The following is a 16,137-nucleotide window of genomic DNA, read 5'->3' as shown; positions in this document are numbered from 1 at the left end:
ATTTATACAGTTCATACATACAATGACTTGAACAGACCTCTTTTATGATAAGCATGTTTTTATTTGCTGAATTAAATTGAATTCTGAATTAAGAAAACCTTAGTTAGATGGATGGATCTCCATGTCAGAAATATTTGATCCTACCCTGAATTCCGGATCATGTCAGAATAAATACATCAGTTTTTGATAAATGTTGTACCTAAAACCTGTCAACAGCAAGCCTTGTCTGGTATCCAAAACTGTAAGTCTTCTATCAGCCTATAAGAGATTGACTGAGAAATGCCAAGAAGAGACAAAGTTATAATGTGCCCAGCTGGTTTGTGGAATAATCTAACAAATTCAAGAAGTGTTATTATACCAAAGCAAAAGCAATGGAAAAGTTCTGCTTCACACTACATAAATGGCTAATGAATAATTATAAAATTAATTTGAATAAAAAAGAAAGAAAGAAAGAAAATAAAATGCAATATGGATGTATGGTTGTTCTCTTAAAGTAACACACACACAGTTTGCTATTGAGAATCCTTTGTAAATTTGAGATACACACCTCTGAGATACTTTGATTTGACATCTTTTATGATTTTTTAACATAAAAATCTTCACTGCTTATTTAAAAAGTACTTTTTTTTTAAAATGGCATTGAAGTTTTTCCAAAACCATATACCCAACATGAAGAGTACTACATTATTGTTGTATGTGGAGTTGTAATCTCTTACCAAGCTGGTGTTTCAGTTCTGTGTGGCTAATTAAAAGGTTATTGTTGTCTATTCATCAAGTCTGGTTATGCCTTTCCAAAAGAGCAAATTCTTTGAAAAATGATATTGAACACAATGCAGTCTGTCAAACACATACACACAGCTTAAAGTAAAAAATAAATCATGATTATGGGAGATAAAATCCATGTTCTTTGTTGAGTGGCTCATATTAACGAAATAGATCTGCATGATGATCCTGGAGTTCCCATTTATACAGATGTGATGCATCAGCTCCTCCCTCTATATCTCTCTCTCTCTCTGGTTGGTCTGTGGTCGTTCAACATGCCATTAGCTGCATGCTGGGGAGCTACTTCACATTCTGGTCAGGCTGGCAGCTGGCTGCGGCTAACAGAGCCTTTCAGAGTCCTGCATCTGCGGAGCTGTTTTGTTTAATATTTGAGTGATGGAGAGGGTGTTGTAATACACAACATATACAACATTAGAAGCAACTGTTTATTTAAACCTAATATTTTGTGGGTTAAAGAAGGGGAGAGGTGGATTATGATCTGATCTGTGCTGTGCATCAGTGGCAGGAGAAATGTTACGGTTTTCAATCGATCTGCCCATTCATTGCAGGTTGGAGCGGCTCAAGACAATTTGTTATACTATATTGTGGTATTCCAAGATAATTATTTTAGAAATAGTATGCAAACTCTTCAAAATACATAAAATGCCTCAAAATACAAAAAACACATTTTGTAATACTAAGGAATACTAGTTTAAACAGCATGATTCAGGTGATTTTGAGGTATTTAATGACAAAAAAACCCTTTGTTTTTACTTAAGACCACATGAAATAGTTGAATTTTGTGGCTTTTTAGTCATTGTCTATTAGTCTATAAGTTTAAAGTTTTCTATATGCTAGTGTAGTTCTAAAATATGCCACAATTATTGTCCCTGATGATCCCTTCAGTATGAACCAACAAATCATCTGGAATGAAAATGTAATGTTTTATGGTTACATTTTTCCTCGTCGTCTTTGATGGCCTTTCTTATGTGCTTTTGATGTTTGAGATGCTCTTCCATTACATTACATTTGCATGTAAAAAATAATGTAATTTGTAGGATAAGGAAAGGGTTTAGCATAGTTATTTTTGTAGGGCATAGTATTGTTTTCCAATGAATAACAACAGGGCAGATATTCTTTTTCGTGTTTGGTGGTGTTTAATTCCTACTCCCACATTGGAAATAAGGAGCAAGCGTTCCAAAATGCCTCCTCTCCAATTGGAAGGTTGGCTGAAGGTATAGGATGCTTTTCTAAGTCCAGTGTGACCATGTAGCCTAAGATGTAGAAAGAAGCGACTTTAAATAATCTTTCACGTCCACCCTGCTGTTATCCTGATAGATGTGGCGCATTTATTGCTCTGCAGTGGATTAAAGACATTGGACAGAGAGGAAATGAGACAGGTGTTCCAGTTGTAAACCTACATTACTCCCGAAGTGCTGAAGGATGAAACAACTTGTAACCCAAAAAATAGACACCACACTTCCTTTCGAGTTGACATCATTTTTCCTTATCAGCTTTGATGGCCTTATAGTGTGCTTTTGAGGTTCAGGCTGCTCCTCTGTTTCATTCCATTTAAAAGGAATTTAATTTGTTTGTATATCAAATTAAATGTTTGGATATTACATTACATTTTTAGTCTAAATATATTACTCCATTTTAAATATTAAATCAGTTTGAGATAATATTTGAAACCAACTGAAATCTCATGTATGCAAACTATTTTATTTTATTAAATATTTAATAACTACGTGATGTAATATGATGATGATACACTAAATTTTTTTTAACTCTGTCAGCTGGTTGAAATCCATGTGCAGTTGGTCTGAACATAAGAAAGTCTGTATGAGGAAAGAAAGTAGATTACCATTGTAATGATCTCTGATTCTGATCTTCTGGACCAGTGGACAAAGAAACAGATGGTTGTATTTCCTGATACACTACCTAGCAGGAAGCAATTCATCTGTGTGAGAGATGCTCACCACCTCTCTCAGCCTTAATGTAGTCAATATAGGGTGCTTGTCTTCTTCCATTAGTGTTTCTGTGAAAGTGCCTGCCAATTATACCACATCTGTTTTAGAGCTTCATTTATTATTTGTGATGTAGTTGTAATGAGTTTTTTTCTGTCAGCAGTGTTACAAAGAGTGACTCGCTCAAATACAATTTAGTTAAAATCAACCCATATTGTCTTTTTTAACCAATTTATCAGTATCATAGTTTTATTACTTTTATGTTTTCACTAGTCAGAAAAGTAATTTATATTACAGCAACAGAGTAATATAAATTAAGCTTAAAATAACTACAGGCCTACGGTTCCTATCAGTTTATTATGGTTGCAAACCATTTTACAATCTATTATGACAGCAAACCTTGGTTCACGTTGGTGAGACACAATCATATTGTTTCATTCTTATAACTGAGTGCACTTTTAATTGCAGGCAATAGCTGTACAAACTTCCCTCATGAGAGCATCTATTACGATGGAAACACTCTCCACTGTTTTTGAATGTGAAAGAACAGTAAAAGAATCAAACATCCACTGTGAGGGTTTTTATAAAAGAGGCAGATTCAAGGAAAGGGAGATGGATTTAGACTTTTTTGAACTATCATTTCTAAAAAGCAATATTCTTATATAATACATATATATGGCATGAGAGGGGTGCACTTGATGAGGCAGGTTTAGGCTATTGGCTACAGGTTTAGTATTGATCTCATGTCCCATCCCGCTGAGATCAAAGAACAGACTTTGGCTCCCTCATTAATCTGTTTCAGCTCTCTCAAGACTGACTGCATCTTAAGGACACCACAGGGGTGTCAGTTTGGTGCTGTTTATTGGCATGATAAATAAGTAACGTGTCACTCTACTTCACTCCCAGATATCACAGTCAATCTGCCTAATGAAGGGCATTCAAATTTACAGACACCTGGAATTAGGGATCCAAGTAGTAGCGAAAACGTGAAGACATTAACTCTTAATGGCATAGACTTCTCTGCTGACTCTACACTGAAAAAAATATGTGGCACTTCATCAAGGATGCTGATGCTTGTGTAGATTACTGTTGGGATATTATAAATATAGTTCGTACTTATAGTTCGTATAGTTGTACTTCCCAAGACGATTGGATATCCAGAAAAGTATATATATAATATATATATTATATAACTTTAATTAATATATAATCGCTAATATATGGTGTTTCATAGTTTAGACCACAAAGGTGTCCAAATAATTCAAGCTTGCAATATAGGGACACATCAAATGTTTTCCTGCTCAAAATGTATTTAACTACAGGTACATAGTACCTTTTGGGGTTGGTAATAATTTTGAAAGAAGTCTCTTATGCTTGCCAAGGATATACAGTGAAAACAGTAATGTTATGAAATATTATTACAGTTTAAAATAACTTTTTTCCATTTTAGTATATTTTAAAATGTAAGTTATTCCTGTGATGACGGGAGTCTTTAGTGTCTTTATGAGTCTTTAGTGTTACATGATCCTTCAGCAATCATTCGGATATGATTTATGTAATGTTAGGCAGAAACACAGGAAGCAATCGCGAGTATAATACAATATTTATTTGAAGCACAAAACACACAAGTCCAGGGTGCAGTGAGCCAGGTGGAGATAGGTGACGCAGGGACTTCGATGGTCAATACCGGTGACGTGCAGACAAACGGTGAGACGATCCAAATCCACACGGAAGACGACGAACAGGAAACACCAGGCAGGAACACGAACCAGAAGACAGGGGAACATCAAACAACGATCTGACAAAGGTGAGAGAACAGCGGTGAGTTTAAGAAGCGTGGTGAGATGAACTGCAGCTGGTGATTGTAATGATGAACAGCTGGAGTGGATCAGGTAATGACATACAGACACGCCCCTTGCACACGTGCACTCATACAACAACATAAACACAAGACTAGAAGGAACCAGCGAATACATCTACCGTGACAGTACCCCTCCTCCTAAGAACGCCTCCTGGCGTTCTCAGACTCCCTTACCTGCCGATTGTAATCATCGATAAGGGAGTGATCCAGGATGTCCCTAGCAGGAACCCAACTTCTCTCCTCCGGACCGTAACCTTCCCAGTCCACCAAGTACTGAAATCCGCGTCCCCTCCGCCTAGAGTCCAGAATACGGTTGACCGAATATGTGGTCTCCCCATCTACGAGCCGCGGTGGGGGAGGAACCGGGACAGGCGGATTAATGTGAGAATGAAAAACGGGCTTGATTTTAGATACATGGAACACGGAATGAACCCTCCTGTACGCAGGAGGTAGTTTGAGGCGGACTGCCACCGGACTAATAATCTTGGTGACAGGAAACGGGCCAATAAATTTGGGAGCAAGTTTATTAGAAACGGTGCGAAGAGGAATGTTCTTAGTTGAAAGCCACACTTTTTGACCGACGACGTATACGGGAGGCTTTGACCGGTGGCGATCGGCCTTGGCCTTGGTGCGCGCCCCCACCTGGAGTAGAGTCTCCCGGGCTCTAGTCCAGGTGCGGTGACACCTCTGGACAAAGGCGTGAACGGAGGGAACCGCAACCTCGGATTCCAGACTGGGAAAAATTGGTGGCTGGTAACCTACACTACACTCAAACGGAGATAGGCCCGTCGCTGACACTGGCAACGTGTTGTGTGCGTACTCCACCATAGACAGTTGTTGACTCCAAGACGAAGGATTTCTGGAAACCAAACATCGCAACATTCTCTCCAAATCTTGGTTGGCTCTCTCTGTTTGACCATTGCTCTGGGGATGAAACCCAGATGACAGACTAACCGTCGCCCCCAGTAATCTACAAAATTCTTGCCAAAATTTGGACACAAACTGGGGTCCCCGATCGGAGACCACGTCTATCGGGAGGCCATGTAACCGAAAGACATGATCTACGACCGTAGCCGCTGTCTCCTTAGCTGAAGGTAATTTGGGTAAGGGAATGAAATGTGCTGCCTTCGAGAATCGGTCCACCACAGTTAAAACTACTGTGTTACCCTGGGAGGGTGGGAGGGCGGTAATAAAATCTAGAGCGATATGGGACCAGGGTCTCGAAGGCACCGGCAGCGGTTGAAGTAGCCCATCTGGAGGTCGATTGGAAGACTTACCCGTGGCACAAACAGAGCAAGCCAAAACAAAATCGCGAATGTCACGAGCCATAAGTGGCCACCAGAATCGTTGCTTGACTAGAAATCCAGTGCGATTAATTCCTGGATGACAAGCTACGTTGGAGCTGTGACCCCACTGGATAACGTCAGACCGTAAGCCCTCCGGCACAAATAATCGGTTCGGTGGACACCCGGGCGGAGGCGTTACCCCTTCCAAGGCCTCTTTGACCTTCGCTTCGACCTCCCATGTGAGTGTTAAAACAAATACGGTTTCGGGTAAAATACACTCGGGAGTGGACGGGCGACCGGAAAAATCAAATATACGAGAAAGTGAGTCGGGTTTGATGTTCTTAGAACCCGGACGATATTGGAGAGAAAAATCAAAACGACCGAAAAAAAGTGCCCACCGAGCCTGCCTGGAGTTCAATCTTTTAGCAGTTCTGATATATTCGAGGTTCTTATGATCAGTCCAGACGATAAAAGGTACCCCCGACCCTTCTAACCAGTGACGCCACTCCTCCAACGCCAACTTGACTGCCAACAACTCTCTATTACCAATGTCGTAATTACGTTCGGCTGGAGATAAACGATGGGACAAAAACGCGCAAGGATGCATCTTGTCGTCTACAGGTGAACGCTGAGATAACACCGCCCCTACTCCCACCTCTGATGCGTCGACCTCCACCACGAACTGACGTGATGAATCAGGGGTAATTAGAATGGGGGCTGAAACAAAGCGGCCTTTGAGTTTCTTGAACACAGTCTCGGCTGTGTCGGACCACCTGAACGCAGTTCTGGGGGAGGTCAAGGCAGTCAGAGGCGCGACCAGCTGACTGAAGTTGCGAATGAATCGCCGGTAGAAATTGGCGAACCCCAGAAACCTCTGCAGGGCCTTGCGGGAATCTGGACTTGGCCAATCCACCACAGCCTTAATCTTCTCAGGGTCCATCCGCATCCCCTCAGACGACACGATGTATCCTAAAAAAGGAACAGACTGTGCATGAAAATCGCATTTCTCCGCCTTGACAAAAAGCCCATTCTCTAGCAACCTCTGAAGCACTCGTCGGACGTGCTGCACATGCTCCTGGAGAGATGCAGAAAAAATCAATATGTCATCCAGGTAGACATATATGAATTGATCGATCATATCTCGCAACACGTCATTGACCAGTGCCTGGAAAACTGCTGGGGAGTTGGACAGCCCAAACGGCATGACCAAATATTCAAAGTGCCCCCTAGGGGTGTTAAACGCAGTTTTCCACTCATCACCCTCCCTGATGCGGACCAAATGATAAGCGTTACGTAAGTCCAATTTGGTGAAGATGGATGCTCCCTGCAACCTCTCGAAGGCTGAAGACATCAACGGCAAAGGATAAGTATTCTTTACCGTGATGTTATTCAGCCCTCGGTAATCAATGCAAGGTCGCAGAGAACCATCCTTTTTCCCCACAAAAAAGAACCCCGCCCCCGCTGGAGAAGAGGAAGGGCGAATGAACTTGGTTGCTAGAGAATCAGAAATATATTTCTCCATAGCCTCTCTTTCAGGAATCGAAAGCGAATATAACTTGCCCTTAGGCGGAGACTTACCTGGGAGTAAATCTATTGCACAGTCGTAGGGACGATGCGGAGGGAGAGAAGCAGCACGAGACTTACTGAACACTTCCTTCAGGTCCAGATACTCCGCGGGCACGTTAGACAAATCCCCTGCTTCCTCCTGAAACACAGAAACAGGTACAGACGAACAAGCAGACACGAGACAAGACCTATGACATTCCTGACTCCACTCCAGCACAGATCTATGTATCCAGTCCACTCGGGGGTTGTGTTGAATGAGCCATGGGTGTCCTAGAACAACGGGTGCCAGGGGTGAATCCAGAATAAAAATAATGAAATAGTTTCCGAGTGATTGCCAGAGGTGATGAGAGTGATTTCGTCAGTGGATAATGAGATGGTGGGAAGTTCTTGTCCGTTGAGTGCATGAACTGCAATCTGCTGTGGGAGGGGTTTTATGGGAATCTGAAATCTGCGTGCAAAATTATGGTCCATGAAATTACCTTCGGCCCCCGAATCCAACAGTGCTTGACAATCGTGCTGGTGGACTGACCATCTTAGTCTTACCGAGAGGAGGGTGGAGGTAGATCTTGTCGTGGATGAGGTCTTCCTGGCGGAGATCCCACCCGATAGTAGCCTCCTGTTTACTATCGGGCTGGGCCTTTTACCGGACAGTTGTAGGCGTAGTGTCCGGCTCCTCCGCAGTACAGGCAAAGGCCCTGGGACCTCCGCCTCTCCCTCTCCTCCCGGGAAAGCCGAGCTCGACCCACCTGCATGGGCTCGTGATCGTAGACGGGGCTGACCACGTCCCTGCCACTGGATCGTAGCCCGTCGGCTGCCTCAAGTGTGCGGGTGGGCGTGGCTCGACGCTCGACTCTGGACAGCCGAGCGTCCACCCGCAGGGCCAGATCAATGAGTCCGTTGAGGGTAGTGGGAAGATCCAGGGCGTAGATCTCCTTCTGGACGTGGTCAGCCAGCCCATGCAGGAACATGTCCCACTGCGCCTCCTCGTTCCATCCACACTCCGCCGCCAAGGTCCGGAACTCGATGGAAAACTCGGACACTGATCTTCTTCCCTGCCGTAGCTCGACCAATGTTCTGGCCGCCTCTCTTCCAGTGACCGCACGGTCAAAAACCAGTCTCATCTCGGCGGCGAGGGTCTGGAACGAGGCACAGCATGGATTTTGGTTTTCCCACACCGCCGTTCCCCAGAGTGCCGCTCTCCCAGTCAATAGCGTCAGCACAAACGCCACTTTGGCTTGCTCGGTCTGAAAAGTGTGAGGTTGCAGGGAAAAGTGCATAGAACATCGAGTCAAAAAAGCTCTACAAAATGACGGTTCACCTGAGTATGCCTCTGGGGTGGGTAGCCGGGGTTCTGACTGGGAGGGGCTTCCTGATGGTGCGGGAGGAACGGCCGGTGTGGGTGGCGCAGTGGGAGGTCGTAGGCGCTGGATCTGCTGGGTGAGCTCGGACACCTGCGTCACCAGGGCTTGAACTGCACGGCCCGTATCTCCAATCTCCTTCTCTTGCGAGTCCATTCTACGGATGCTGTGATGGATGAACTCTTCGAGTGAGGATGACGAGGCGCTCGCTGCTTCCATACCATGGTCAGATCGTTCTGTCATGTTAGGCAGAAACACAGGAAGCAATCGCGAGTATAATACAATATTTATTTGAGGCACAAAACACACAAGTCCAGGGTGCAGTGAGCCAGGTGGAGATAGGTGACGCAGGGACTTCGATGGTCAATACCGGTGACGTGCAGACAAACGGTGAGACGATCCAAATCCACACGGAAGACGACAAACAGGAAACACCAGGCAGGACCACGAACCAGAAGACAGGGGAACATCAAACAACGATCTGACAAAGGTGAGAGAACAGCGGTGAGTTTAAGAAGCGTGGTGAGATGAACTGCAGCTGGTGATTGTAATGATGAACAGCTGGAGTGGATCAGGTAATGACATACAGACACGCCCCTTGCACACGTGCACTCATACAACAACATAAACACAAGACTAGAAGGAACCAGCGAATACATCTACCGTGACAATTTATTACTTCAGATTTTTTTTTATTATTTTTATCAATGTTGAAAACAGTTGTGCTGTTAAATATTTTTGTGTAAACTGTGATACTTTTTTTCAGGATTATTTGATGAATAGAAATTTCAAAAGAACAGCATTTATTTAAAATAGTTTTTGTAATTTTTTTTGTAAATATCTTTACTGTCTCATTTGATCAGTTTAAAGTATCCTTACTGAATAAAATAATTAATCTATTTCATAAAAAAACCATCTTACTGATCTATTCACAGACTGCAGCCTTTAGTGTTCTTAAAACATTTAATAATTAATAACATTAATAATAATAATAATAATTCATTACATTTTATATAGCACTTTTCTCTGCATTAAAAGCGCTTTACATAGAAGTTAAAATCTTATTTATTTTAATTATGTTGATCTGATTGAATTCATGTTTAAACAGAAAACAAAAGTCATACTATACAAGAATCAACACGTACGAAAAGTTTGAGCACTGATTGAAATTCCATATGCTCTACTAATGCATGGTGTGATTAATACATAAACATTGTTATCTTTTCTTAATCTGTGCATTACTCTAAAACTCAGGTCAGTATACAGGATTACATAAAAAATGTTTTAATGCAGTAACGCTTGCCTGCTCTCCAGAGCATTTATACTGTGTTCAGAGCTGTAGGCTCTTCTCAAGGTGTAATAGAGGTGTGAGTCTGTTTCCCCTGTAACAGCTGGGTCACTGCAGCAAAAAAAAAACCCCAAAAAACAAAACACATTCTCCACACTCCTGTAAACGGCAGGTTCTGGGGCAAAGCTACAAGGAGTGAGGAGAATGCAGACACAATGCTATTGCATCAATAGCAACTTGGCTACAAGGCGCTCAGTGAGAAGATGGGATGTATGCTCAAAAACCGTGAGCATTCAGCTTCAGGGCTTAAGAGGTTGTGCTGTGAAACATTTAGCCTGCTTGACTTACTGAGTTCAACAATAAGGACTCTTATTTTTCTTCTAAGGTATACTGTACATGATAGTGAATGTCCTCTGAAGACCTGATCTACTATGTTTCCCTGTACTGGTGGGTTTTGTTTAAGATGACCCCTTAATTCATTGCTGTGTCGCGCCGTGGAATAGCCGCCACTGGTGCCATTCTCGACTTGCAATATTGTAATCAATAGTGGTTGTGTGCTGTTGAATTGTGTCCATGAATCTTTCAGCTGTGGCAGTTTTGATTGTTTAGAGAGTGACAGTAGACTTCCTGCCCTGTGACATGTGTGGGAATGGATGTTCTCTTTGACCGTGCAAATATAATTTGCTTTGCACTTTCATCTGGTGAAACTGTTACCACTCTGAGATGGGTAATGGACCAATGGGACTCTAATTTATCGTGTTCATTTGTTGTACATAAACCGTCCTGCTTTGAATTGATGTAGTAGTTGCCGTTTATAAACCTGAATGACTTTTAGTTATTTTAGTTATATAATGATTAGGGGCGTTAACATTTTTAAAAACAATTTTTGAAATAAGTCTCTTATGCTCACCAAGTTTGCATTTAAAAATACAGCAAAAACAATAATATTGTGAAATGTTATTACAATTTAAAAAAATTGTTTTCTATTATGTTATGATATTTAAAAAGTGTTGTTTATCTGTGATGGAAAAGCTGAATTAAAATATAATAATGTAATATTTTTGTAGAAACACAGTGATACTATTTTTTTTGGGGGGGGGGGTTTATGAATAGAAAGTTCAAAAGAACAGCATTTATTTTAAATTATTTTCTTTTTTGTAACAATTTAAAAGTCTTTGTCACTTTTGATCAATTTAAAGCATCCTTGTATTAATGTATTAATTTCTTTAAAAACAACAGTATCTTGATTTATTCAATTAAAAAAACTGTAAAAAAGTTGCTGCCTTAAATATTTAAGTACAATCAACCTAGATTTTTAAGTTTTAAGTCATTTCAACTTAAATTACATTAAACTGACTTAAAAAATGAATTAACATATTTTGATGAGTTAAAGCAATGTAAAAACATATGTTGTCATAGCTTATTGGTCATATGATTTTTTACAGTGTACATTTAAATACTTTCACTCACCTATTTGAATACATTTTTGACACATTCCCTGTACTTGATTCTAATTTCTCTTTGACTTCTACATATTTATCAACACCATTGCCCTATATGGGCGTTAACGCATCGCTATTGGTTGTCATACACTGCTCTTATAGCAGTTATGGGCTGACATTCCCTCTTGTTCCCAGGGTGTTCTGAATGCTGCCTCAAATGCCTGAGTGGGATACCCTACGCCTCTCTGATCGCGACCATCCTGCTGTATGCTGGGGTGGCGCTCTTCTGTGGCTGTGGTCATGAGGCTCTCTCTGGGACCGTCACCATCCTGCAGACCTACTTTGATGTTGTCCGGTCGCCTGTTGATGCCCTGGACGTCTTCACCATGTGAGTGCCACAGTACCAAAGTTGTAATAAAAAAGAACATTTGCTGCCTGTTGAGCCCAATTTCTGTGACATTTTTTAGTTGCACCCTACTTCAAATGCACATGAATTCAATTCAGTTTCTTTCACCAGTGCTTCTCAATAATGTAGTGGTAACTGACATCGTTGCTTGTCTATTGCAAATAACCCAAGCTCATATGAATTAACATTTTACTTCATATGACATATTACTTCATGCACGTTCTGATTTTGCAGAGTTTGACGCGTACATATTCTACAACATATATACAACATATTTAGTTGGTCCTGGAACAACATTCTGGTCTGAAAATTTAGTCCTAACCATATCCCTACCCCTTAACATAACCCTACCCATAAATTATCCCTAAAATCAGAGGCAAATTATATGTGAAAAACACTGATGTAGAAGCACCTAACCATGGTTGTAAGCCTAAACTTGACATAAACTCTAAACTTGTCCCTCAAATCTGTTTGGTTGATTGGAATGTTGTTCCAGGATCAACAAAGATGTTGATCCAGGAACATGTTGTACTTGGTGAAATCAGATTGTACTGACTTCATTCATTGTCGATTTGTGGTTTATTGGTTAACTCTACCATTCAAAAAAGAGACTTGTTGCATACAATACAGAATAATTAAATCTAGAGCAAGTAAAGAAAATAGCTTATTTTCCCACATTCATATTTCTAAAGAACAGTGACACATGCACAAACTTTTGCCAAGCCTGATTTATCTGAGCTACCATGTTAGGTTTTGGCATCAGTCCCACTCAGAGAATTAGGCGTTCTGAAATCTCACCAGATCAACCGAGCACACCTGCTCACCGGAACTCCACTGGTGGGAAGGAGAGCAGGATGCAAGAAAAGAACAAGAGAAAGGAGTGGGTGGAGGAAGGAATACTGGTGTGGAGCGGCATTTCTTCAGCCATTTTATTTTATTTTTTCTGAGTAAGGCTTTGGAATAAGCAAATCAAATTTAATTTAATGTACACACAAACCAATCTGTGGATTAGGACTTCACAAAATACAGACGTACTCTGCCACCATTATGCCCTCTATTGTCATTGAATTACCGTTGTATGCAAGATAAGCACGGACACTCTTTTCATTAAAATATCACTAATTATTTATCGTTTTGATTCCTCAGGATTGACATCTTTAAGTATGTGATCTATGGAGTGGCAGCAGCTTTTTTCGTCTATGGTATTCTACTGATGGTGGAGGGATTTTTCACCACTGGGGCCATCCGGGACCTTTATGGGGACTTTAAGATCACCACCTGTGGGCGCTGTGTCAGTGCTTGGGTAAGATCAACCACCCAAACAACTACTGTAATGTATGATGAGCAGGAGTTCATGTTAAATAATATGATGGAAAAAAACATTGATCTCGAAACTGTGATTTTCTAAATTATAAGTTTTGCTTATGTAAAAAAAAAAATGTTCACACTAAAAGAATTCACATGATTCAAATTAAATGAGGCATCAAAGCATATTATTGTATAGTAGAAAATAAGGGTTTGTACTGAATTAGAAAAAATGAAATCTGATATAAATCTGATTCGAATAACAGAAAACTTTCAGGTGGCTCATAAGGTCACCGCTATATTATGCATCCCTAATTTTATGAGTTACAAATATGGTGTGAAGATGGTGTAATCAAGGAGCACATATATCTCTTTCTTTCTTCTTCAGTTCATCATGCTTACTTACATCTTCATGTTGGCTTGGCTGGGAGTTACAGCCTTCACCTCTCTGCCAGTCTTCATGTATTTCAACATCTGGAACACCTGTCAGAACAACACTCTGGTGTACAATACTAATCTTTGCTTCGACCTGCGTCAGTTTGGTGCGTAGCTCATTTCAACACTATCAGAAGAGACATGTTTCCTGTAATTTCCTGTAATATGGTGGTGACAACTAAATACTTAGCCAGCAATATAAAATATGGATCTATGGATTGCTGATGTTTTCTAGTCACATTCAAGTGCTTCTGGATCACTATGTGAAAAACTTAGCAGTGAATGCCAAGTCTAGCTGCTGTAGGGCTGTAACTGTCTGAGATGACTTCAAACAACCTTTCTCAATCAGGTTTATGTTTTTGTGTTGCAGTTTATTTATGTTTTAGTGCAGAAAGCTACTGAATGTGGCAGGCTACATGCATTATACTGACTTCCAAGGGCAGAGCATATTGGAAAATAACTACAGCTAAACAACAGAATGCATATATACACAGTATCATGATATCATTAAACACTCTTTTTACACATTACAGAAATCCATTGTGTACCAATATTGCTGGGAGCACCATTATGACATTTAATTGTATTGTAATACAGCCATTCATTAACAGGATTGCAACATCAACAACAGTTATTTTCTAGTTAAATCACCACTATAGCTGTGGTGTATCCCATCGGTCATCATGATTTTGCCAAGACATGTTCCTGCAACAACATTCCAGTCCGAAAATTTAGTCCTGACCCTATCCTTACCCCTAAACCTAACCCTATCCATAACTTATACCTAAAATCAGAGGAAAATGATACTTGAATTACACCAATGTAGAAGCACCTGACCCTGCTTTGTAAGCCTAAACTTAACATAAGCCAATAAACATTAACAATTATGTTGTTCCAGGATCAACAAATATGTTGATCCAGTAACATGTTGTATTTGGTGAAATCACATTCACCTACACGTTCATGACATGATGAAACCCATTATGGAAAAGTTGAAAATGAACTAACCATGACTTAGCACAATTTAGCCAAATCTAATCGTCATTTATGCATGTTTCTTTTTTTTTTTCTTTTTTAATAAGCACATATCAACTCCCTTATAGTCTGATGTTAACACAACTCACTTAATTTGAATTGCAGGAATTGTGTCCACTGGTGAGGAGAAAAAACTGTGCACTGCTTCTGAGAACTTCATCAAGATGTGTGAATCTAATGAGGTCAGTCGGCAGTTCTTTATCCTGACTGATGGCCTTCATCTTCATCTAAATTCAATCCGCCATTACAGTCAGCGACCTATGGCATAAAAGAAGGGTGGGGAGTGAGATAAAGAGAATATGAATAAATTGTAAACCTTTCCGTGCTTTTAAGTCTGAAGACACACAGTGCAGCAGGGATTCCTCCATATAAATATATAATTGTTAAATAAAATAAAATTTTATTAGCAAGATTGCTCAGCTCCTTTTATGGACTGTGCCACAAGTTATATGGGAGTGGATGTCATGTTTTCACAATATTATTAGAGATTACGGGCATTTATCCGATCTGTTTAAAGGTCAGTGTTGACATGTGCTGCTCTGGAAAAATGAAGTTGAAAATAAAACGAATGTGCAGAGTGAAGATGTCACAATAGATTGAGGTTATCATTTTAAATTGTTTTAGAGATCTAGATTTATCTGCACTTTGCTGGTGTAGACATTTTTTTTACAGTTAAGTTAAAGAAACGGCAAGTAACACGTTGAATTAAACATTACATTTTGACAGAAAGACTAAAATAGTATTTTCCTGTGCATTAGTTTCTCTAATGCATTCCAATAAACTTTGTTTCATTTACAACTTTGAAAAATAATTTTTACAGTGTTCATGGTAATTGTTCAGAAAACCATCCACGTTTTCTCCTCTTCAGAGTCTTTTTTTGTCTCTTTCTTCAGCTGGATCTGACGTTCCACTTGTTCGTCTGCGCACTTGCGGGGGCTGGAGCAGCCGTTATCGCCATGGTAAGCTTTTCCACTGCTTTCTTTCTCGCTAGCTTTATATCTTTCTTTGTTACTCCGTTTCTGCATTGTATAAATTCCCATTGAATCTACATTTCCTTTCAGGGGCAATAAAATTCAATATAGATTGATTCATGGGTTTCATTAATTCGTTGACTCCAGTGACACCTGCGAGACGGGTAATATAAAATCTAAGAAACCAGGCACTTGTTTAGAATCATGAAAGAATGTGTGGGTTTGTCTAAAATGCAATAGACATTCAAGGCCTCTTGTAAAATAGTGAGTGAGCAAAGAGAGAACGAGACAGAAAGAGAGGGAAAGAAACGCTCATCATTGAAAATGCAGGAAGTGCTGTTGCCATGGAAACAGAAGAGGAGAGGGAAGGAAGGAGAGAAGCTTGTTTGGAACAGCGATAAGTGATTGTGAGACACCATTTTCTGCCTATTGGTTTGAACCTTAGAAAGCCATTT

At 40.5% G+C, this 16,137-nt stretch overlaps 1 protein-coding gene across 3 annotated transcripts in view; it reads left to right on the top strand.

Moving 5' to 3' along the window:
• Window positions 1–16,137, top strand: part of gpm6ab (glycoprotein M6Ab) — a 104,304-nt gene that overhangs the window by 85,741 nt on the left and 2,426 nt on the right. For all 3 annotated transcript variants that reach the window (XM_056271721.1, XM_056271720.1, XM_056271722.1), the window contains exons 2-6: window positions 11,726–11,918; window positions 13,083–13,239; window positions 13,630–13,783; window positions 14,817–14,893; window positions 15,605–15,670. In XM_056271721.1, coding sequence (XP_056127696.1) covers window positions 11,726–11,918; window positions 13,083–13,239; window positions 13,630–13,783; window positions 14,817–14,893; window positions 15,605–15,670 — 647 coding nt within the window. The remainder of the gene's footprint in view (window positions 1–11,725; window positions 11,919–13,082; window positions 13,240–13,629; window positions 13,784–14,816; window positions 14,894–15,604; window positions 15,671–16,137) is intronic.

Source organism: Rhinichthys klamathensis, unplaced genomic scaffold (assembly GCF_029890125.1).
Source record: "Rhinichthys klamathensis goyatoka isolate OS25496 unplaced genomic scaffold, OSU_Roscu_1.1 h1tg000325l_1, whole genome shotgun sequence".
Taxonomy (NCBI): domain Eukaryota; kingdom Metazoa; phylum Chordata; class Actinopteri; order Cypriniformes; family Leuciscidae; genus Rhinichthys; species Rhinichthys klamathensis.
Note: the sequence above shows the minus strand (reverse complement) of the source record. Positions and strands in the feature narration are given on the sequence as shown.